The sequence below is a fragment of the Gopherus evgoodei genome, chromosome 24 (assembly GCF_007399415.2).
Source record: "Gopherus evgoodei ecotype Sinaloan lineage chromosome 24, rGopEvg1_v1.p, whole genome shotgun sequence".
NCBI lineage: Eukaryota > Metazoa > Chordata > Testudines > Testudinidae > Gopherus > Gopherus evgoodei.
In genome coordinates this window covers 7,459,153-7,482,755 of record NC_044345.1, presented here as the reverse complement: position 1 = coordinate 7,482,755, position 23,603 = coordinate 7,459,153, and the positions used below count along the sequence as shown (strand labels likewise).

The 23,603-nt window shown below is 53.0% G+C and overlaps 1 protein-coding gene across 1 annotated transcript; it reads right to left on the bottom strand.

Annotated features, from left to right (window-relative positions):
* Nucleotides 1-490: 490 nt before the first annotated feature.
* Nucleotides 491-23,193, bottom strand: PRUNE1 (prune exopolyphosphatase 1). Its single transcript, XM_030542319.1, has 8 exons — nt 23,130-23,193; nt 9,598-9,702; nt 8,832-9,037; nt 7,139-7,317; nt 6,598-6,756; nt 6,221-6,315; nt 4,834-4,992; nt 491-1,778 (listed from the first exon to the last, which is right to left on the bottom strand). The coding sequence occupies exons 1-8, from the start codon at nt 23,166-23,168 to the stop codon at nt 1,257-1,259; spliced, it is 1,464 nt and encodes a 487-aa protein (XP_030398179.1). The 5' UTR covers nt 23,169-23,193; the 3' UTR covers nt 491-1,256.
* Nucleotides 23,194-23,603: the final 410 nt, after the last annotated feature.

Here is a 23,603-nt window from a genome sequence, read left to right as displayed (position 1 = left end):
CCCAGTTCGCTAACAGGACCCCAACCCCAGGGGCAGCTCCAGGCACCAGCACGCCAAGCATGTGCCTGGGGCGGCAAGCCGCAGGGGGCGCTCTGCCGGTTGCCACGGCAGGCAGGTTGCCTTCGGTGACATGCCTGTGGAGAGTCTGCCGGTCCCGCGGTTTCGGCTGACCTCCCGCAGGCTGCCACTGAATCCGCGGGACCAGGGACCTCCTGCAGGCAAGCCGCCGAAGGCAGCCTGCCTGCCACGCTTGGGGCGGCAAAATACCTAGAGCCGCCCCTGCCCAACATTGTTTGTCCTGGCTCAGGGACCAGCTCCGTTTCACAGTCACTTTCCAGGGCAGAGCTTTAGGAATCAATTCAGAAGAAACCGTTTCACACAACCCCTGGACGGCTGGCTGGAATTCACTGCCCCAGGGGGTCAGTTTCCAAAGCTACTCAGCCAGGGTTTCAAAGGGATTGGACAATTACGACCACAGATAACGGGGAAGTTGTGAAGGAAGAGTTTTCCTTTACACACAGTGCTGCAGTCAGGCAGGTACATGACAGACCCAATGGCTCACAGGAGGGAAGACAGCTGACTGGGTCACATGGGCCAGGGGAAGAGGAGACGGGAGAGAAGTTCCTCTCCTTTATTGCTGTTCCCCGAGAGGGATTCTGGATGGAAACAAAGCTGCCAAATCCCCAGAGGGTTCAAGGAGAGTGGGGCCGAGATCTCCCCTCCCACGATGGCAGTCCAGCGACAGGGAGGCACAGGGTAAGCCTGTGCACACAGAAATGGGACACAACGTGGAATGGGACTCAGTGGCTGCTGGACCTGGGCGTTCTTCCACAAAAGACGGCACAACTGCTCATGACCTAGGGCACGGCGACGCAAGAGGCGGCTGCACCAGGGCAGAGTTTAAAGAAATCATTGTAACAGAGAAGGAGGTGATCCTTGTGGGCACAGTCCGGTCAGGATCAAACCCCCGGGTGCCTTTAAAGTGCAGCGGCACTTTGCACTGGGGGGTGCCACTCTGCTTGCATTTTGTTTAGCTTTCCTATGAAATCCCCCTCTGGAGAAGTTGCTCCAAGGAGGTCGGCTCCAGCGCATTGCTGACAAAAGCACCTGCATCTGGCTTTTATTGCCAAGGCTGGGGTCCATGTCAGACAGCTGGACGTGTTTCGTCCACACACAGAAAGAGGCTGCGCACCTAATCCCAGAGCACCAGGATTGCAATCGCGTCCCTGAAACCCGAGCGGGCACCAGCTCCAGTGTCATTTCTTCTCAGGGCTGCTGCTGGCGGAGGGGCGCACCACCGTGATGTGGCTGAACTTCTCGAAGATCGCCTCCACCGACAGCTTGGGCAGCCCCCTGTCCAGAGGGCACTCATCAACCAGGCTGTTCATGGGAGTGGGAGGCAATGGGGCATCGTCCTCCAGCAGGGCATCCCCATGCCTCGGGCACCTGGCAGGATCTCTCCTGCCCCTTGGCTCGTACTCCGGGGCACCCGCTTCGCCAGCCACATCCGAGTCCTCCGGGTTCTCGTCTCTTTCGCCACAACCGGCAGAAGAGTCTTTCGGCTCCGGTCTCGTCGTGCCACAGGAATCCGTGTCCGCAGGATGCACGGGGCCAGCCGTTATGCCCCACTCCCTCAGGAAGTCTTTAAGGATCGGGAGGACTTTCTTACGCGATGCGACTGTGTTGCCTTGGTGGTAGGCACAGATGTTGGTGTAGAGGCTCCCCAGAGGGGACAGGTCCAGGGGCGGGTTGTTAGCGTGCTCCAGAACGCCACACACCTAGTGGGGACAGAAACACGAGGGGTGAGGAGCCGGCTGGGAACCAAAGACCTTCCCCCAAAGGCTGAACCTGCTGTCACAACACAGCCGGGACGGGATCATGACACGCATAGTGACAGCAAAGCCGGAGCTGAGGCTCACCCTCAGTCTGTTCTGGGCTGAGCCCCCACAGTTCCCCTCCCACATTTCTGCTGTTTGGGACACTAGCCATGTAATTCAGATACACTCAGGGCCAGATCCCCCACTGGTGTAAACTGGCACAGCTCCACGGATTTACACCATTTGAGGGGAGATGGAATTATAGAGCTTGCCTCACACTGATTGGATCCTGGGCGGGAGCCCCATTCTGCTGCACCACGTCTGCAAAGCCAGGTGTGACCCCGGGGTGTGAGCAGAGCCCAGAGCTGGGGTCACTGCACTGTGCTCCCAGCCGGGCCCTTCTGATCTCAGGGCTGCTCTCCCCACAAGCTCGGATACAGCTCCCAGGGTGCTCAGTCTGCTGGACAGCAGGCCAGATCCTCAGCTGGCGTCAGTCGGCACATCCCAAGAGAGCGACGCTGATTTGCACCAGCTGGGGATCTGGCCCACAGACTCCAACAGCACTGTGGCGGATTTACATCAGCCGGGGATCTGGCCCACAGATGCCAAAGCAACTACCCTTCTTAGCGTAGCTGAGCATCAGAGTCCAAGTCTCCTGTGCCTGGGCAGCCGGACAAACAAGAGAAAATGCACGCGCCCTCCACAGCCCGGGAAGGGTTTCACGCTTGCCCAGACAACATGGTCGCTGTGGGGTTAAGCGAGAGGCACCATAAGCTTAGCGGTAAGGAACAAGTGCAGTCAGTGGACACTAGCTGGGAGGGTAGATGTGTGTGTGTCGGGGGGGACAACAGGCTGGGTTCGAATGATCGACATTCAGCTTGTATCTGCCTAGTCCAGTCTCTGGATTCAGCCTCCGGAGGCAAAGTGCCGGGTGCAGCAGACCCCAAGGGTGCACGTCAGGGCAGGATCACACGGAGGGCATATCCCTTTGGAGCAGAGCAGGTTGCAGGGAAGGAAAAAGGAGTCTCTTACCTCCCATCTCTAAGGCCGCCGTCTCCCGCTTGGTCCCCTCAGCTGCCGTGATCTCTGACCCACCCGCCCGCGATCCCTCCCACAGCTTTAAACGTTTGACCACAGTTAATGAGTGACGAGTGATGGCGGGGATCGGACGGAGGGGAGGGGAGCCGTTGCTGCACAGCTGGGGATGGGGGGAGCAAACAGGGCCTCCCCCCTCACTCTTGCGGTATGTTCTCGCCGAGCTCTGGGAAGCACTGAAGCAAACAATGCAGGCACGTGGGCTGCTGTGTTGGGGGCGGCCTTGGAGCCGAAGGGTGAATGCCGACACTGGCACAGCTCAGCAGCTACCCCGCCGGCTACGGGAGCAACCGTGGCATGAACAACCTCTGATGGGCAGGGGATGGGGGGGCTGCAGTGCTGAGCCTTGGGGGAGGGGGATTCGCAGGGACCTAGAAACACCCACCAAGGTGGCGGGGAGAGGGGAAAAGGGCTCTCAAGCGGTTCTGCTTCCACTTGGGTGGAGAGTGACTCGGCTGGGAGCTTGGCACATCAGGCGGGCGAGTAGGTTTCAAGGCGGACGGTGCTTGGAACCTGACAGCTGTGGAAGGCGCAGGAACAGCTTGTGCACCTGCGCCCTGATTCAGCAAAGTGCTTGGGCGGGTGTTTCATAAGGCACTGACTCCCACAGGACTCCAGCGCTCTGCTGAGCCGGGGGCCGAGGCCGCAGGAGGGTGGGGGCTGGCGTAATCAAGGGAAGAACCTCTGGGAAAGCAGCGTGCTGGGAACGCCAGTCCCCTCTGTGAGATTTCTGTAGTGCCTGTCGCTGTCAGAGCTAAAGCTGTCTTGCATCTGGACTCCACTCAGAAGCATCTCAACTGGGCAGGTACTGAACAGGTCACCAATGCTTTTTTGGTGGGGTAAAGAGTGTGCTGGTCCTTTAAGGAAGGCTACAGCCCAGCATGCTGATCTGGGAGACTAGGGCTGAGCTAGGAATTCACAAGTTCAGGAGCACTCAGAGAGTCTGATAGCCAGCGGGGGCTCTTCCTACAGGCAGCTCCCTTGTGTTTTACATTGGACAAACAAAACCCTCAGATCCCAAGCTTTGGCTTCCTAACCCCCTCACGCTCTGCCCCATTTGCAGCAGGAGCAAACTGGTTTCTGCTCTGGGCTCTTTGCAGAAGCAACTAGCCAAGGTCCCATTCCTCCCCTAGCTCCATTTCTAGGAGACTCCCAAGGTGGGGGCGGCAAGGAGGGGCAGCTTTGGGGGCAGGGATTATCAGAGTCAACTGACGGCCAGACTAGAGCAATGGGCCCCTATGAGAACAAGTCAGGTAAGTGCTCTGCTGGGTCAGAACCTAAGTCATACATGTCTAGAAAACATGACCTATGAGGAAGACTGAAAACATTGGGTTTGTCTAGTCTGGAGAAGAGAAGACTGAGCGGGGCCAAGATAGCAGTTTCCAAGTACATAAAAGTTTGTTACGAGGAGGAGGGAGAAATATTGTTCTCGTTAACCTCTGAGGACGGGACAAGAAGCAATGGGCTTAAAATGCAGCAAGGGCAGTTTAGGTTGGACATTAGGAAAAACTTCCTAACTGTCAGGGTGGTTAAGCACTGGAATAAATTGCCTAGGGAGGTTGTGGAATCTCCATCACTGGGGATTTTTAAGAGCAGGTTGGACAAACCCCTGCCAGGGATGGTCTAGATAATACTCAGTCCTGCCACGAGTGCAGGGGACTGGACTAGATGACCTCTCAAGGTCCCTTCCAGTCCTACGATTCTATGTGACTAAGTTAAGCACCTGTATAAATGCAGTGCAGGATCAGGGAGCAAACAGGGGATTTAGCGCTTGCAGGCAGGAATCACAGTGTCCTCAGTTTGTTATACGCATGGGCTGCTGAGACTGGCCACTGAGGGAGGGCGCCCGGCTCTGGAATATCCCTTGAGAATCTGAGGGCAGAGCCCAGGCAGGAAGGCGACATGCTTCAACTATGCTCACCGCTGTCCGCACTGCCGGGTGCTGGCTGTACACCGCGAGCTGCCGGAATGGCTCGTTCCGCTCGTTGAAGGATATCGTCATGGCTACCAACCCGCCGTAGCCGTGCTGCTGGCAGAAGGCACACAGGTCCTGCTGCAAGCCAGGCCGCTGCAGGAAGGCCTAGGCAAGGACAGCGATCGGCGTCAGAGTCCGGAAGGCACAGGCACGCGACGGGACAGGATGGCAGGCATCATACTACCCTGTCCTCCTCCTAGCCCCCAGCACCACCCACTTGCCTCATTCACCTGCTCTGCCTGAATTGTTCAGATCGTAGGCTCCTTGGAGAAGGGATTCTTATTTGGAAGCAGTGGGGTCTAGTGGATAGGGCAACAGACTGGGATGCACAAGACCTGGGTTCTATTCCCAGCTCCGCCACTAGCCTGCTGGGTGACCTTGGGCAAGTTCCCTCGCTGTGACTCAGTTCCTCACCTGTATTATGGGGATAACAGCATTGCTCTGCTTCAGAGGCAGGTTGTGAGGGGAGGTGCTCAGATACTACACAGACAAGTACCACAGAGAGATAGAAAACCCTCCACCGCCCTGCAAGGTAGATGGGCAGCATTATCCCCACTTCACGGGCTAACCTTTAGGGGAGTGAAGTTCTGGAACAGCCTTCCGAGGGAAGTAGTGGGGGCACAAGACTTTCCTGGCTTTAAGACAAAGCTTGATAAGTATATGGAGGGGATGTTATGATAGGATTGTTAATTTGGGCAATTGATCTTGGATTACCACCAGATAGGTCTGCTCAATGGTCTGCGGGGAGATGTTGGATGGCATGGGAACTGAGTTACTGCAGAGAATTCCTTCTTGGGTGCTGGCTGGTGACTCTTGCCCACATGCTCAGGGTTTAGCTGATCGCCATATTTGGGGTCGGGAAGGAATTTTCCTCCAGGGCGGATTGGCAGGGGCCCTGGAGGTTTTTCGCCTTCCCCTGCAGCGTGGGGCACGGGTCGCTTGCTGGTGGTTTCTCTGCAGCTTGAGGTCTTCAAACCAATTTTGAGGATTTCAATAACTCGGTCCTAGGATAGGGGCTGTTATAAAATTGGATGGGTGGGGTTCTGTGGCCTGCCTTGTGCAGGAGGTCAGACTAGATGATCAGATTGGTCCCTTCTGACCTATGAGTCTATGAGTCTATGAGAGAACTCAGGAGCTCCCAATCCTGAGATCAGCTTCCTCCCACTTGCACAGGGTAACATATAAATGGCAAAGTGCACAGACACCCAGCGGGCGAAAACTGCTTTCACTCCTGGGCTCTATTCTCAGCTCTGCCACCGACTCCCTCCGTGGTCCGGGGCAAGTCACTTCACTTCCCCGTGCCTCGGTATCCCCACGTTGTATTGATCCTTACCTCCAGCGTCACGTACACAGCACTGATGGCAAGAACGAGCCCGTCGCTCGACAGCACCTTAAGGTCCTTTCGCAGCATCTGGTCTGTAGTGAGCCCTGGAAAAATGAGAGGGGCAAGCGTGAGTGAAGAGGGACATTCGTTCCCACCGGGAGCTCAGATCACTTCCAGGGAGCTTTGTGTTTTGATGCTCCAAAAGACTCAGACAGCGCTCGCAAACACAACCCTCTGACCACACTGCTAGGTGGATTCTTGGACTGTTTTCAGATTAATTCAGATACTCATCTGATTTAGTGCCTCCAACTATCTAAGCTCCATCCAGCCCCTGCCCTCCCCATCCGTCCCATTTGATCCCCCATCAATCCATGAAAAGCCAGTACCTGACACATCGAACTTGGCTGTCTGCAGAGCCTCAAACAGGACGCTCCTTTCTGGGAGGTCTGGGAACTTGGATTCCAACAGGGCCACGTACTGAGTGTCTTTGGGAGTCACTTTCCCAGCTTCTGGAGTCATATTGACACAATCCAGAATTATTGTACCTTTAAAGCAAAGGAAGCAGCAGTTGACACAGAAACACAGTGTGCTGTGAGCCAAGCCGCGAGAAAACAGAGACCATACACAGTTGTCGTGGTCTTAGACATGAGCTGGGGAGTTAGAGCCTCTGGGTCTAGACAGGTGCTTTGAAATATCTCTCCTAGGCAAAGCCATGATGCAGTAAACTGGTCTTGCAAGAGTTCAGGATTTGCTGCTTCCCGGGCTGGTGCAGATGCAGCCCTGCTGAGCATGCTGCTGCTTAGGGGCCTGTTTTACAGCCAGCAGGATACAACCTGGGGCACGGGCCTGGTATTTGCGGCTGTGGGTCTCCACCCCAGAACGCTACACCCATCCCTGAACATCAAAGCCTTGTGGCACTGCTCTCACCATGCAGCAGGGCGGCCGTCTGTCTGTCCAACAGCTCCGCTGGGCCCTGCACGATCCTCTCCGCCACCAGTGTGGCGCAGGAGCCCACCAGCTCCGCGGTGACTCTGCACCGAGGTTCCCTCTCCAGGGGCCGATGGTCGATCACCTCAATCACGGCCTCCTCCAGGGCTGCATCTCCACTGGGCGGGCGAGACGGAAAAGTGAGCGGTGCCGCCCGTGAGGGAGCCCCTCTCTGGAGAGACGGACGCAGGCCAGGAAAGGCCCTGATTTCGTCCTCAGGCATTTCTCTCTGCAATTTCTCTCCCCACCCCCGCCCCAAAACGAGGGACTTAGGGTCATTAGAGTCACCCCAGGGATGGATCCTGTCCTTTTGGCGTCACCATCCACCCCAGAGCATCCAAGCGTGTTATGGCGCACCCTGGTGGGCGTTATTGTGTATTTATAGCATCACCCTGGGGATGGACCGAAAATTCCTCCTCTCTCAGGCTCTTTTCCTGCTCCCTGAACCAAAAAAGGCCTATGCGGGGGGCTTATTTCCTCTACACTGAAAATATACTGATATACACATGCAAAGGAGCTGGGCTGAAGGTGGTGCTGCAGCGAGGGGAGGGGGCTTCAGGCCTTAAACAGAGAAAGGATGGTATGGCAGCTGGGGGGGATGGGGTGAGGTTAGGGTAGCCGTGCAGAGGGGGAGACAATACACAGAGCGTGGGCAGGGGTGAGGGTGGTGGCAAGGCGGGCACAGGAGAGGATGGCAGACACAGATGTAGAAGATGAAGGGGGAATGCCATCACGTTCGAGTTCCCAGCAATGCAGGGGAATGCTGTCCAAACTTGCCTGCTCATATCAGGTTTGCTCATCCCCATTAGCAAAAACCTCCCAGAGCACCCAGGGATGCAGAGCAGCTGTGGGGAAGCCGCAGCTCCTGTCTATAGGCCCCTTCCAACCACGAGAACTCTCTCGGCTCCTCCCAAGGAAGCTGAAGGGCTCTTGAACTTGTCTGGACGTCAGATCCACTCTGGTGGGTAACAGCCCACCCTGCCCAAGCTCTCTGTGCCTTGTCCCATGCTGACCTCCGTGTGCAGAGAGCTGTCCCTGGGAAAGACCCGTCTCTTTCCCAGTGCCCATGAAACATGAGCCAACAGCAAGATTAGGAATATTTTAAAGCGAGTCACTCGCTCCTCTAGGGGTTCCCACTAGCCCTTGTGTACCGGTCTTGCATAATTCAGCAAAGATGCCATCCACTCCGTGGATAAGACAGTCCCTCTGTTTATAATGCTAAGCAATTTCATCTACTTCGCCTTCAAGCTCACTGGGGCAGAGGCCGTCCTTCTGTTCTGTGTCTGTACAGTGGATAACACAACAGGGTCCTGGGCCAGGATTCTACCACAATACAAATAATAACATCTTCATTCGTCTACCATTTACTCCCCACTCCATCCTGCCTGGAGCCCTCACCAGGGATTTAATGATAACACTGAGCTGCCGTATCGTGCGTTCCATCCTTAGATCTCAAAGCACTTTAAAGAGGTGGCTCAGTGTCCTTAGCCTCATTTTACAGATGGGGACACTGAGGCACAGAGAGAAGTGACTTGCCCAAGGTCACCGAGTAGGTCGGTGCCAGAGCCAGGATTTGACACCCCCCCCACACACCCTCTGTCTCCTAAATCCCCTGCACTGTCTCTCCACTTGCCTCGGCAGGATGTGGTGGTCGACCAGCGTCAAGGAGAGGGAGCCAGCCCGGTGCAGCGCATGCAGGTCGATCTCATCCCGGAAGATCAGGCAGGTGTCAGGGATCTGCTGCTCCTGCAGGAGGAAGGCGCTCTCTGTGCGCAGGGGGAACTCTGAGCGGGGAATGTTCAGCACAGGGACAAATACCGCCTTGGACTCCAGAGAGGTCTGCAGGAGAGCGCAGCGAACCACAGGAACAGTTAGCAGCAGGCCTTGGCTATGGAGAGCATGGCCCAGGGTGGGTCCAAGCATCACACAGCAGCTCTAGCGTGCATTGGTCTCAGTGCTATGCGGTCAGCAGCTCAATTTCCCCACATCCCCCCTTGCACAGAGAGATCCCCTTCCCTCCCCATCCCTGTTAAATCCACCTCAACCAAAGCAGAGCTCCAAAGCAGAGCAGGGCCACCCAGAGGATTCAGGGGCCTGGGGACTTTGGTGGTGGGGTCCTGGGGCGGAAAGATCCCCCGCCATGGGTCTTCGGGACACTTCGGTGGCGGGTCCCAGAGTGGAAGGACACCCCCCACCCCCTGGCCGCAGACCCGGAGCAGAAGAAGCTCCAGGGCCCCAGACCCCATGAGAGTTTTCTGGGACCCCCGGAGTGAGTGAAGGACCCCAGTCCAGGGGCCCCAAAAAACTCGTGGGGCCCCTGTGAGGCCTGGGGCAAATTGCCCCACTTGCCCCCACCCAGGCAGCCCTGAAGCAGAGCCAAGCCTCAGGGCAACACTCACCTTTGCCAAGTAATAAGCCAGAGCAAGCGCCGACACCATGGAGTCCAGATCGCAGGCTTCATTCCCCAGCACCACGTGGACTTCCTGCCTGTGCTGGACATGTTCCTGCCAAGAGACAAGAGGCTTTGAATCCCAGCAGAACAGGCCCATTGCCGCTGGCATGGGAAAAAGACCCACTCCCATGTGCTGGGCTGCTAACAGGGAGTCTAGCAAGGGAGTTCTCCAGGTGAAGGAGGAGCAAATATAGGACCCTTGGGGTGACTGGCTGTAGTATGTGTTTGGGGGTTGCTTGCTGTGCGCTAAGCTTGTGTTTGTCTGTGTTTGTTTGAAGGACCTTGTGCTGTGGCTTGCAGTTGAAAGATAGAAGCCTCCCTTAATTGGCTGAGCCTTAGTCAGTGGGCGGAGCTATCAAGAAGGCCAGGGCTTTATAAAGCAGTGAGCAAGCGACCAGGGCTGCTAACAGGGAGTTTCGCAAGGGAGTTTGGAAGGGGACAAGGTTCACTTGCCATTCTTTAAAACCTGTAAACTAAACTACATTCAAAACTTCTTGATTTAAACAATACCCTTTCGTTAACTAGGTAGTGCAGGAGACAATGCAGGCACAAGCCCAGCAGCAGAGTGGGGGCTACCCAGTTTATTGCACCGAGTGCAGCATGTATGATTACCTGCCCTGTGGGCGGGTGGTGTATGTGTGAATTTGGTGCAAGGAGCTCCTGGCCCTCAGAGACCACGTACGGACTTTGGAGGCCAGGGTAGCGGAACTGGAGGAGCTAAAAGACGCAGAGAGGTATGTTGATGAGGCTTTCCGGGATGCTGTAGAATTGTCCCACCTTCGGTCAGACAGCCCCTGCGCTGTTGAGGAGGATGAAAGGCCCAGGGAAGCAGAGCAGTCAACGGGAGCTGAGGGAAACCTTCCCATAGTTGGGACCCTCCTTTCAGATGGTGTTGGGGTATCCTCTCGCACTGAAGTTACCTCTCCGGGGGAGGGAACTCCAGTCACTAGGAAAAGGCAGGTGTTAGTAATGGGAGATTCAATCATGAGAAACCTAGATAGCTGGGTTTGTGATGACCGGGAGAACCGTATGGTGACTTGCCTGCCTGGTGCGAAGGTTGCGGATCTCTTGAGATATCTAGATAGACTTATGTGTAGTGCTGGTGGTCATGGTTCACATAGGTACTAATGACATAGGGAAGGGTAGGAGAGACGTCCTGGAGACCAAATTTAGGCTGCCAGGGAAGAGACTGAAATAAAGGACCTCTATGGTGGCATTCTCAGAAATGCTCTCAGTTCCACGCACAGGGCCAGGTAGGCAGGGAGCGCTTCAGAGTCTCAATGAGTGGATGAGACAATGGTGTAGAAAGGAGGGGTTTAGATTCATTAGGAATTGGGAAAACTTTTGGGATGGGGGAGCCTATGCAGGAGAGATGGGCTCCACCTAAACCAAAGTGGAACCAGGCTGCTGGCACTTAACATTAAAAAGGTTGCAGAGCAGTTTTTAAACTAAGAGATGGGGGAAAGCCGACTGCTGCAGAGGAGCGCGTGGATCAGACAGAGACTTCTCTTAGAGGAGAGTCTATTAAGAGAGATTCTCTAGGTTTTAGTCAGGAGGAGAGGAGAGAAGAGGATAATCTAGGGGCCAGATCAGACAAGGAATATTCACATAAAGAATCAGACACATCAGAAAAGAGAAGACAAATAAACAGTGATAATACATCTAAATAATAAGATGGGTGGACTAGAGTGCCTCGTGATAAAGGAGGATATTGATATAATAGGCATCACAGAAACCTAGTGGACTGAGGACAATCAATGGAACACAATCATTCCAGGGTACAAAATACATCGGAAGGACAGAATAGGTCGTGCGGGGGAGGGAGTGGCAATAGATGTGAAAGAAAATGTAGAGTCAAATGAAGTAAAAATCTTAAGTAGTGAATCCACAGGTTCCACAGAATCTCTATGCACAGTAATTTCATGCTCTAATAAGAATATAACATTAGGGATCTATTGTCGACCACCTGACCAGGACAGTGATAGTGATGAAGAAATGCTAAGGGAGATTAGCGAGGCTATCAAAATTAAGAACTCAGGAATAGTGGGGGATTTCAATTATCCCCATATTGACTGGGAACGTGTCACCTCAGGACAAAATGCAGAGACAAAATGTCTCAATACTTTAAATGACTGCTTCTTGGAGCAGCTGGTATGGGAACCCACAAGGGGAGAGGCAACTAACTCTTGATTTAGTCCTGAGTGGAGTGCAGGAGCTGGTCCAAGAGGTAACTATAACAGGACCGCCTGGAAACAGGGACCATAATATAACAACATTTAACATCCCTGTGGTGGGAAGAACACCTCAACAGCCCAACACTGTGCCATTTAATTTCAGAAAGGGGAACTATGCAAAAATGAGGGGGTTAGTTAAACAGAATTTAAAAGGTACAGTGACTAAGGTTTCCAGCAGCCTATAACAAAACAGAGGCAGACAGATCTCAGGGCCGTGTGCTCCTAACATAGCAGGCCCATAACCAGCTCATCAGAGATGCAATTAAATCTCCAGCTGCTATCGATTCTCTTTGGTTCTTAAAGGCGGGACATGTGCAAAGAGAGCTGCAAGGAGCAGCTCTGGGCCAGATTCTCCTTTCACGCCACTTTTACTCTTGTGTAACTCTAGTTTAGACCAGTGCCCGTGGGAAGATAAGCAGGCCCCTCTGGTTGCAGACAGAAGTTCAGATGCAAGGAAAACGGAAAGGGATGACGATGGGAGTTTAAAACTGAGGGGCATGATTCTCTTTGCTCTGAAGTCATTTACAACAGTGCCAAGTATGCTGACCTGCCAGCATTTTACAAAGGCGTACGTGACTACACAAAGTGCAGGGCAAATGGAGAATCAGGCCCAAGATGTTTGAGGTTCAACGTGAATGTGGGATGAAGGGCTGGCTAAGATGCTTATGGCCTCTCGGAGCGAGCTCTGGCGCTCCAATCTCTACACTGGCCCTTTTGCTACAGTGCTGAAACTTGCCAATGAAAAGTGAGCCTGGAAACTACACATGGGCAGCTAGGTCTGGGCAAGCACTTATGAATGAAGCATTTGGTACCTGTAAAAGCAAATGGATGCAGCAGCCAAGAAGCCCTCCTTGTCAGACAGCAAACAAGGCAGATTTGCACCAGCTCCCTAAAAGCTATTTGCCATTCCCCGCAGGTGCTAAGAGGCAGCATCAGTTTCCCAGTTACTGTCAAGAGAACAGGCGGACGCACTCGGTGCCGGGTTTGAAGCCTGGCTGGCCAAGCACTTTAGATAAGCAAGGCTGGGATAGTGCATTTATGGAGCAGAGTTGAGAGCTGCATGTTACCAAGCGAACATGCAAAACAGCAGCATATGGCCCCAGGGAGGAAAGAAAACAGCCTTACCGAGAAATGCACAAGCAATCTGCACTAAAAGGCACTCAAAGTCCTTGGAGAGGGATGCGAACAGCCTTTTCAAAGCTAATTTACCTTCACATTAACTGGGAATGGCAGCGATGTCCCAGCCATTCCTGCAAACACATTAAATCAACATGACCGGTTTGAGCCATTAGGATTGTAAGAGACACACTAGCACCTTTTGGAATCAGAATGGATGGGGGGGGGGGGGGATTAAAATGGTCATTCCATCTAAATAATACAATCATCTAGTCTGATCTACTACATACTACCGGGCACAGAACCTCACCCAGTAACTTCTGCATCCAGCCCAGACCTTCTGGCTGGGCAAGAGTGTATCTTGTACAAAGACACCCCACCCTGACTCAATGATTGCACTACCATGACCCTAGGAGAGTTGCTTTAGCCTAGTCAGCACTGACTCATTTCTATAACACCCGGTGTATCTCGATTTGAGATCCTGGGACTGCAATCCAAATAGTAATAGCTATAGCAATGGTAGGTCTCTTCCTGGGATACTGGATTCAGTTCTGGCCCCGCTATCTCCAGGAGGAGATTGCCAGAACAGAGAGGGCCTTATGGGAAAACATTCAGATTGAAAAGGCAGAGATGGTTTCGTTTCCAGAAGCGATGTGAGAAGGAATATGATTGAGTATGTAAAATAGCAGACAATGGAGAGAAGAGAACTTGGGACAGTCCTAGTTATCTTCCCAGAACACAAGAACAAAGGGACATTATTCAGCAGAAGGCAACCAGTTAAAGACTGTGGAAAGGAAATGGTTTTATTTGTATACAGTGTGCACCAGGCTTGTGGGACTCACTGCCACAAGATTTCAGCAAGGTGAACAGCTCTGTCAGATTCACAAGGATTGGATTTTTATACTGGTAATGGGGGCCTCCACCGCTAGGTGGGATTAAACAAAAGATTGGAAGGGAAATAGACCTTCCTGCTTCAGGGCATACACTGACTAAGTGAAGGTGATGGGAAGAAAATTCCTTTACAAGCAGGTTATTCTGTAGCGTCCCACCGCAAGGGTGGTTTTCACCTGCCTCTGAAGCAGCTGGTACTGGCCTCCGTGGGAGACAGGACAGTGAGCTGGCTAGAGAGAGGAAGGATGGTGCAGTGGTTAAACTGCTAGCCTGGGGCTCAGGAGATGTGGGGTCAAGACCCTGTTCTCCCTCAGGCTTCCTTGCACAATTCACTTAGTGGCACATTTTCAAAAGCACTTAAGTGACTTAGGAGCCTAACTCCCATTTCCTAGAATGACCTAGACACCGAAGAGTCCAAACCTCATCAACTCTGAATAAATCACTTGGGTGCATTAGCACATTTTCCCCTTTGCCGCTCTGTACCTCAGTTTCCCCTCTATACAATGGTGATAATACCCATGCCCTGCCTTGCAGGGGGGCTGTGAGGATAAGTACATCAGACTGGGAGGGGCTCAGATGCTGCGGGGATGGTGGTCAGACCCAGTCTCGCAATTCCTATAATCCTAATTTGTGCAATACAGAAGGTTGGGGGGGGGGGGACAAGAAAAGAAAAAAGTTCCCTTTTGAGCTACTTCTGCAACTGTAAATAGAAAATGCCAATGGTGCAGACCTGTGGTGATGGCAGAATCTGCTGATGAGGAACTGAGTCAAGGGCTGATTCATTCATACTAACAGAACACAAGGTTTATCTCAGGCGCTGCATTCATCTTTTGGGTTCAAAACTGACAGAGGATGGGGAAGCCGACGGGGAAGGGCAACTTTGGAGAGACAGCCACTAAAACAAGTTGCGAGGGGAATGTCTGCAGGGAAAGTAAAAGAGATCCCAAGCCACAGAGCCTTGGCCAACAACCTGCCGAACTACACCAGAGTTTCTCCGTACACCATGAGCAGATAGACACTGTGGGGCTGAATGCCAGAACGTTGGTCTGGGAGAACAATGGGGAAAAAACAGAGGTTATGTCTACACTGCAATTGGAGGTGTGACTGTAGCTAAAACTGGCAGTGAAGACGCAGTGACACAGGCTTCAGTGCGGGCTGGAACGAGCCTGCCAGGGACCCTGGGTATGCAGTCGCATTGCTAGCTTGCACAGGGGTCCACGCCGCTGTGTCTTCACTGCTAGTTTTAGCCACACTAGCTAGTGTCGACATACCCTTAGTGACAGCCCAGCGTGGGAGGGTGTCTATTTGAAAAGTCTGCACCCAATAAGAGACAAAATCGCTGCTACTGTCTGCCCACAGTGCAATCCTCAGCGATTTGAAGGGGTAATTCACAGTAACAGTAGCATCGCTATATATACACAGCACACACCCAGCAGGGGACTGGAGGGGGCTTCAATCTTCTGAAGAGCGCTGATGAGGGGAGGTCACAGACCCACCATCGCAAGCCAGGGTCGTATTCAGAGCTATTTACAGCAGTGCCTAGAGAGGTCTGCACTGGGAGTGGAGCCCCACTATGTCAGGCACTGACCCCAAGACAGTTCCTGCTACAAAGAGCTTGCAGCCTAAGTAAACAAAACAGGAAGGGAGGGGAAACTGAGGCAGAGAACAGGACACTGATTTGCCCAAGGTCACTGGCAGAGCTAGGACTAAGATTAGAACCCAGGACTACTGAGGCCCAGTTCAATGTGCTATCCCACTGGGCCATGCTGCCGCTCAGGCTTGTAGCATCCTTTTCTCCTGGCCAACTTTTCTTTTTCTTTTTCTTTTTAAGCTTTGCAAAGCTAACGCACATTTTCTCACACCCAGCCTGCAGGCAGTGTTAATTTGTGGGCCCAGCAGCAGCACGACTTCAGGTGAGTCTCAAGCAAATGCAGCAGACTTATTTTTGCGGCAGGCAAAGACACACACGAATAGCAGCCCACGACGTCACCGACGCACTCGGTGCAAACAGGCTGCACTCAATGAGCCGCACACAGAGGCTTGTTTATGTGCAGCCCCAAACAAATAGTTATTATGGAAGAACACCCATCCTGCATTCACCCTACCAGCTCCTCTCTGCAGCCAGCAGAGCCCGTCAGGCCAGGAGAAAGCAGCTTTTTGTGCCCGTTCCCCACACTTCCGCCCCCTCTGTGTTCTGTTCGATCTCTAGAACAAGGGGACCCCTTCACCAGGTCAGCATTTGGGTTATGCGCCACCACTGAAGCTTTGTCTATGGCCTGCCTTGTAGCCACCGGAGTAGTTATGCTAATGTCCATCCCTAGTGCAGATGTAAACGAAGTCTTACACTAATGCAGCGTGTGTATCGTATGGGCCGCGTTCACCCTAGTGCACAGTCTGTATAAACTACTACACCACACTGATTCAGCAGCGAGACAGATTCGGGTACATGGCTAGAGACCTATTTACCAACAATCTCCTTCTCCCCAGGTCCTACTGCCACAGATGCGGTCAGAGCAGGGCACTCCCCACTCTCATTAGAGAGATGGTGCAGCTGGTGGAACTTTCTCTGTGAGGGCCCTTTGAATTCGTTCCTTCCGCCCTGGTCAGAAACAGTCCTGCCGGGGTACGGCTGCCAGGTCCATTTGCTTTTGGTAACAGAGACGACTCCAGCTGAGACCATACAGACGGGAAATACGGTTCTAGCAGCTGGGTAATGATTTAAGTTAACGATGGGGCGAAGGAGGCTTCCTAGAGCAAACCATGCATCATGAAGCAAATAGAACCAAAGACACATGCTGCTTTTTCATAGTTTCATGTGAGTTTAAGGTTGAAAGAGACCGATTAGATCAGGGGTCAGGAACGGCAAACTGGGGTCACTGGGAGCTGCAGGGGGCCGTGCCTGTGGACAGTCAATGTAAACAAAATGTCTCGTGGCCTGCCAGCAGATTACCCTGATGGGCCGTGTGCCGAAAGTTGCTGACCCCTGGATTAGATCATCTAGTCTGGCCTCCTGTATAACACATTTCACCCCAATATCAAGCCCAAAGACTAAACCAAAACATTTCAGCTCTCAGGAGACTGAATTGTGTGCCACAGGCAGAGAACAGGAGAGACCAAGGTGCCACCAATGGCAGGGTACTGATTAGGTGGAACGTGCCATGGGGAGGAAATTCCTTCCAAACCTGAATATGTGAGCAAGACCCATCAGCCAGGCGTCTTAAGAAAAAGGATTCTTGGTTCGACCTCAGAGCACTGATCCACCCCATCCAGTGACCCGTCTCCAGCTGTAGCCCATCGCTGATGCTTCAGAGGAGGGCAAAAATAACCCCAGCATACATGAAGCCAATTGTGCATCAGGGAGAATATTCCTTTTTGACCACCCCTTGCATTTTTACCGCCCTGAAAAATAAATACCTGATACTGAAACCTGCACCGGTGTCAGTGATTGCACACGGTGCAGAGCAAAGAGAATCAAGCCTGAGGCAGGGAACACAATGCAATACAGCACTGGCTAAAAACCCTTGTGTTAAACAAGGCCTTAAACTCACAGCTAGGTCCTCTCTGCTACCCAGTGCAAAGGAGCGGGCCGGTCGGTGAACAGCACAGGCAATGATGCCAGGCAGCGGGGGGGAAGGAGAAAGGAAAAGTTAAGTCCTATTCTTTGGGAGTCAGTGTCCCAGCCCTCCCCTCCTCACTGCAGCACTGGAAGGTAGGTTTATAGAGTGTCACTTGCCTTCAAGACTCTAGCAACATGGAAAGGTGGGGGACTGTCCTTCAGAAGAACCTCCATAGGACAGGAAAACAGAAATGCCTGCCTCACCTTACAGATGCCCCGCACTTCTCCCACAAGTGTCACCAGCCAAAAGGCAGCAGCTTCAGGGTCACCCCAAGCAGCACCTCCAGGGACAGATGCAGGGGGCACAGACAGATCACAACAAGGCAGTTTTAGCACTAATTCAAGAGTTCTCTGGGCATTTGCTGATGGCAACTCCCTTGGAGACAGACATGTGAAACGCACTCAGTCCATGACCTAGCATTCAAAACACGCACTCAACGCTGGGGAAGATGAACCACTCCTGGAATGGGTAAGACACCATGTTGCTAACCTATCCATTTCACTGGGGGAAGCGGGGATAATTCTTCATAGCACTTTGTAACTGTGGGGAGGAAAGTTGGTCTTGCGGCTAAGGCACTAGACTGGGACTCAGGAGATCTAGGTTCTAGGAAAGTCACTTAAATCGCTCTGCACCTCAGTTTCCCCATCTGCAAAGAGGGGATAGTCTTCTTCGTCTGTTTCTTACTGTGTGTGTGTGTGTGTGCAGCGGCTGGCACAATGGGCCCCTGATCTCAGTCATTCTGTGTGTGTGCAGCAGCTGATACGACAGGCCCCTCATCTCAGTTACTCAGTATCTGTGCAGCTGATCTCAGCCGAAGCCTCTGAGTGCTACCATACTACAAGAAATAGCAGTAAGTTTTAGTAACAAGACACATCACTGCATTAGCTTTGCTATTCATTTCCCCCCCACCCCCAAGAACTGAGGAGGGTTTTCAGAAAGAACAATCAAAGCTGGGGATTAGCCAAGAAATAGGGAGGTTCTACCGTATATTGAAATATCAGCTGAGATTTAAAAAAAAAATCTACTTGACATTTTTACACCTCTGCGCAGAGAGAGATTAAACATATTACTGGCTGCTGACTAGCTCATGTCTCTCCTCAAAGAACTGCATAAAAATACTCATCTATAATTTCCCTACCATAACAAGGTATCAGTGTAGAGAAACATGACAGCGCTACACTCTGGTTAGGAAATCTAAAGCTATTAGATGAGAAATGTAATTTAAATTGCATAGTAAACAGGATCAAAACAGACAAGGCTCTTCTGTCTTTCATATCTTCCATTGCTCCTCAAGCACACTGATATTACCACAGCCTGTAGCTAGCTGAGTGACCTAATTCTCCATTGCATCTATTAGAAGCTCCCTGAAAAAAAGCATTGTATCATGTTATCTAGGTTTTGGGGCTTTTATTATTTTTTTATCCCTTAACCAAATAAGATGGATGACATTTGCCAGATGCAGAGAGAGACTGGAGCTCGTGGCATGAGAATTTCTGCCCAAACACAAACTTGTGTCATGGCCACGAACAGCATCCGGATGTTAAAACTCATTGCAATGAGACACTCAGCAATTATCAAACCTGCTTGAATAGAACTGTTGCCTTCACTTGAATTTTGGCACACTTGGGGAAATGGGAAGAAACACACACTATTGTAAGAAGCCGGTAATCTTCCATTTGTATTTCCACACCTGGATTATGCTCTATCCCAGGGGTCGGCAACCTGTCAGAAGTGGTGTGCTGAGTCTTCATTTATTCACTCTGATTTAAGGTTTCGCATGCCGGTAGTACATTTTAACATTTTTAGAAATTCTCTTTCTATAAGTCTATAATACATAACTAAAATATTGTTGTATGTAAAGTAAATAAGATTTTTTAAATGTTTAAGAAGCTTCATTTAAAATTAAATTAAAATGCAGAGCCCCCCAGACCGGTGGTCAGGACCCTGGGCAGTGTGAGTGCCACTGAAAATCAGCTCGCATGCCGCCTTCGGCACAGATGCCATAGGTTGCCTACCCCTGCTCTATCCAATAGGTTCGTGCTAATCACAACATCCCCAAGCTTCTCAAGTATATCACCATCTCAAACACCTCAGAGGCCAGTGATGCCTGTTCTATTGCATATCCCAGCTGTACTAACTTATTCCACATAAGCAAAGCAAGATAGGACTAGGTCTCGAAAAGACAAGCAGCGCCCTGAGGCCAGAATGAATCCCCAAAGGAGGGCCCACTCATACTCATTTGACTAACATATATTCATCCATAGAGTCCTTTTGAACCTACTAATTAGTGCTCACAGCACTCTATGCTAACCCCTCTCTGAAAAGGTTGCTGCAAAGATATACGACATCAGATGTTCCACTCCCACGGCCCTATGCAATAGGGAGGTGTTGTACAGATGGGGAAACTGAGGCCCAGAGACTTGTCCAAGGTCACATGAGACATCTGCCGCAGGAACAGAACCCATGTTTCCTGACTCGCAGTCATGTGTCTTAACCACAAGTCTTTTCTTTTGCCACTTTGCTCACAGGTCAGAATGCCCCACATTATACATAGCTGTCAGCCTGTGACTGCTGTTGGACAGTTACAAATTGGTGAGGGTGCCCTAGCCCAGTGCAAAGAGAATTCTGTCTAGACACACAGTGCAGTAAAGTCTCAGATCTGACACACAACTTCGCCCTTACCATAAGTTTATAGCCTGGGCAGAGATCATATGTAAACTAACAAGCTAGACTTCTGCTGATTTTCAAATTAGAGCAGCTTAATTTCTAAAATGTCTTAATTTCTAAAATTTATCTTTTAAATGTTACAGCCAAGGTCTACTCCGTTCCTGGAGAGAAGTCTACAATACAGACAAAGCAACACTAAATTCAAACAGGTCTTTATCACCTCTATTTTCTGCACTTATTTTGACACTGTAACACGTTCACTTTAGCACTGTGCACAGTTGCCCATCACAGCAGAACTGAAAATGCTAAAGAAACAAAAACAACAGCTTCTCCCTCAGGGCAAAAACTGGATCATTTCGTGCATCCACTTCTGACACTCCCTCTCCCTACCCAAACACACTAACATTAAACATCAGCCTTTGTTTCCACAACTTCAAACTGTTTTCATAATGTTTGTCAGTCAACAGGTCCACAGGTAAAGGAAATTCTATGGGTCCAGGATATGCAACAGCCAGTCTGAACTAGCACCAAAACAAAACATCTAGCCTGGTGGTAGAATTTAAGTCCAGCATCACATGAAACATCAGAACTAGATGCCACTGGAAAATTGATTTGAAGTGGGTATATATATTTCTTATAATCTTTGGTAAGTCACTTTAAAGGTGTATCTTGCTTAAATGTTGTTCTCTACTTGAATTCACCCATGATTTTAGCAGTCACTGGTCCTAGGGCTTCTTAAGACAGCAGACAGTGCTTCAAAGTCCAGCAGTAGAAAGTCTTAGGCGGGGATTCTCCTAGGAACTTGAAAGGAATTTGGTACCCACCTTTCACTTAAAGTCTATGGGATTTCGGAGTCTAACTTCCCTGTAAGGATCCTCTGAAGATGCCAGTCTCAGTCTCTAACTCTCCTGGATCAGGAAAGATCAGCTGCTAACACCATTTTGAAAAGCCGCAGGGGCAGGGGAAAAGCAGGATAGTAATCAGAGCACTATGATTTTCAAGGTTGTGGGATAAGGTCAGTTCCGGGACAAATACTTTTTGCTAAGTTCTGGTTTCAGTCCCGTCATCAAAGAGAAAATACTTCGATCCCTGGGTATCCTTTGTCCTAGTTCTGCAGGTGTAAATGGGCTACATCAAACTAGGCTCTTCTGTTGGTGCCCATCCCTGCAGCATCTGGGCACCTCAGTCTAGATCCCAGTCCAGTCCCAGAGCCAGGATGAGGGGAGATGGAGGATCATGAGGGCAGCATGGAGGGGGGACCATGGGGTTAGGGGGAGCAGAAATTGAAGGGGAGATGGGGAGGCTTGGAGGGGTATGGAGGAAGCTGAAGGACCAGGCATGGATGGATGGGGGAGGAATCGGGGGCAGGGGTTGGTGGGTGCTGGGAGGCAAAGGGGACCATGGACTAAAGGATCAGGGAGAAGTAGGGGGGGCAGCAATGGACAGGGGTGAGGGTGGGGCAAGCTGTGGAGGGGAGGTCTGGCTGGGGAGCTGCAAATGGGGGAGGTGGGTTGGGCCGCAAGAGAGGCAGAATCAGGATGTGTGGTTCTAGGGGGAGGTTCGGGGTTACCAAGGCTGAGGGAGCAGGGGGGGAGAGCTGGGGCTTGTGAGGGGGGCGATGGAGGGGAAGCTTTGTGGGAGCCAGATATGAAGTTCTGGTCTCCATGTGCCCCCCATGCCCTCCTGAACTCCCCCCAGCCCCTGCCCCCCACAACTCCAGCTCCTTCCACAGCCCCTCACCAGCCCAGTGCCCCCTCCTGCTCCCCCCAGCCGCTGTCCCCCATAACTCCAGCTCCTTCCACAGCCCCTCACCCCCAGTGCCCCCTCCTGCTCCCCCCAGCCCCTGCCCCCCATAACTCCAGCTCCTTCCACAGCCCCTCACCCCCCAGTGCCCCCTCCTGCTCCCCCCAGCCCCTGCCCCCCATAACTCCAGCTCCTTCCACAGCCCCTCACCCCCAGTGCCCCCCTCCTGCTCCCCCCAGCCGCTGTCCCCCATAACTCCAGCTCCTTCCACAGCCTCTCACTCCCTAGTGTCCCCCTCTTGCTACCCCCAGCCCCCATAGCTCCAGCTCCTTCCACAGCCCCTCACCCCCAGTGCCCCCCTCCTGCTCCCTCCAGCCGCTGCCCCCCATAGCTCCAGCTCCTTCCACAGCCCCTCACCCCCCAATGCCCCCTCCTGCTCCCCCCAGCCGCTGCCCCCCATAACTCCAGCTCCTTCCACAGCCCCTCACCCCCCAATGCCCCCTCCTGCTCCTCCCAGCCGCTGTCCCCCATAACTCCAGCTCCTTCCACAGCCCCTCACCCCCAGTGCCCCCTCCTGCTCCCCCCAGCCCCTGCCCCCCATAACTCCAGCTCCTTCCACAGCCCCTCACCCCCAGTGCCCCCTCTTGCTCCCCCCAACCCCTGCCCCCCATAACTCCAGCTCCTTCCACAGCCCCTCACCCCCAGTGCCCCCCTCCTGCTCCCCCCAGCCCCTGCCCCCCATAACTCCAGCTCCTTCCACAGCCCCTCACCCCCAGTGCCCCCCTCCTGCTCCCCCCAGCCCCTGCCCCCCATAACTCCAGCTCCTTCCACAGCCCCTCACCCCCAGTGCCCCCCTCCTGCTCCCCCCAGCCCCTGCCCCCCATAACTCCAGCTCCTTCCACAGCCCCTCACTCCCAGTGCCCCCCTCCTGCTCCCCCCAGCCGCTGTCCCCCATAGCTCCAGCTCCTTCCACAGCCTCTCACCCCCCAGTGCCCCCTCTTGCTCCCTCCAGCCGCTGCCCCCCATAACTCCAGCTCCTTCCACAGCCCCTCACCCCCAGTGCCCCCCTCCTGCTCCCCCCAGCCACTGCCCCCCATAACTCCAGCTCCTTCCACAGCCCCTCACCCCCCAGTGCCCCCCCAGCTCCTGCCCCCTCCACAGTCCCCCCCGCTTCCCCCATTGCCCCTTCCAGCCCCGGCCCCGGTCGGTACCTGCAGGGCGGCCCGGCGGCTCCGCACGAAGCGCTCCATGGCGGGCGGGCAGCGGGCCAGGAGGCGGCGGGGTGGGGACCCGGTCCCGGCCCCTCGGTACGAGCCACGCGCGGGGCTGCCGGGAAATGGAGGCGGCCCCGGAGAGCGAGAGAGTCACTGGGTGGGTGTGACTGCGGGGTTGTGTGTGTGTAGGGGAGGGTGTGATGGGAGTGCTGCGTGTGTGTGTGTGTGTGTGTGTAGGGGAGGGTGTGACTGCGGGCGCTATGTGTGTGTAAGGGAGGGTGTGATGGGAGTGCTGTGTGGGTGTAAGTACGGTGTGTGTGTGTGTGTAAGGGAGGGTGTGATGGGAGTGCTGTGTGGGTGTAAGTACGGTGTGTGTGTGTGTAAGGGAGGGTGTGACGGGGGTGCTGTGTGGGTGTAAGTACGGTGTGTGTGTGTGTAGGGGAGGGTGTGACTGCGGGCGCTATGTGTGTG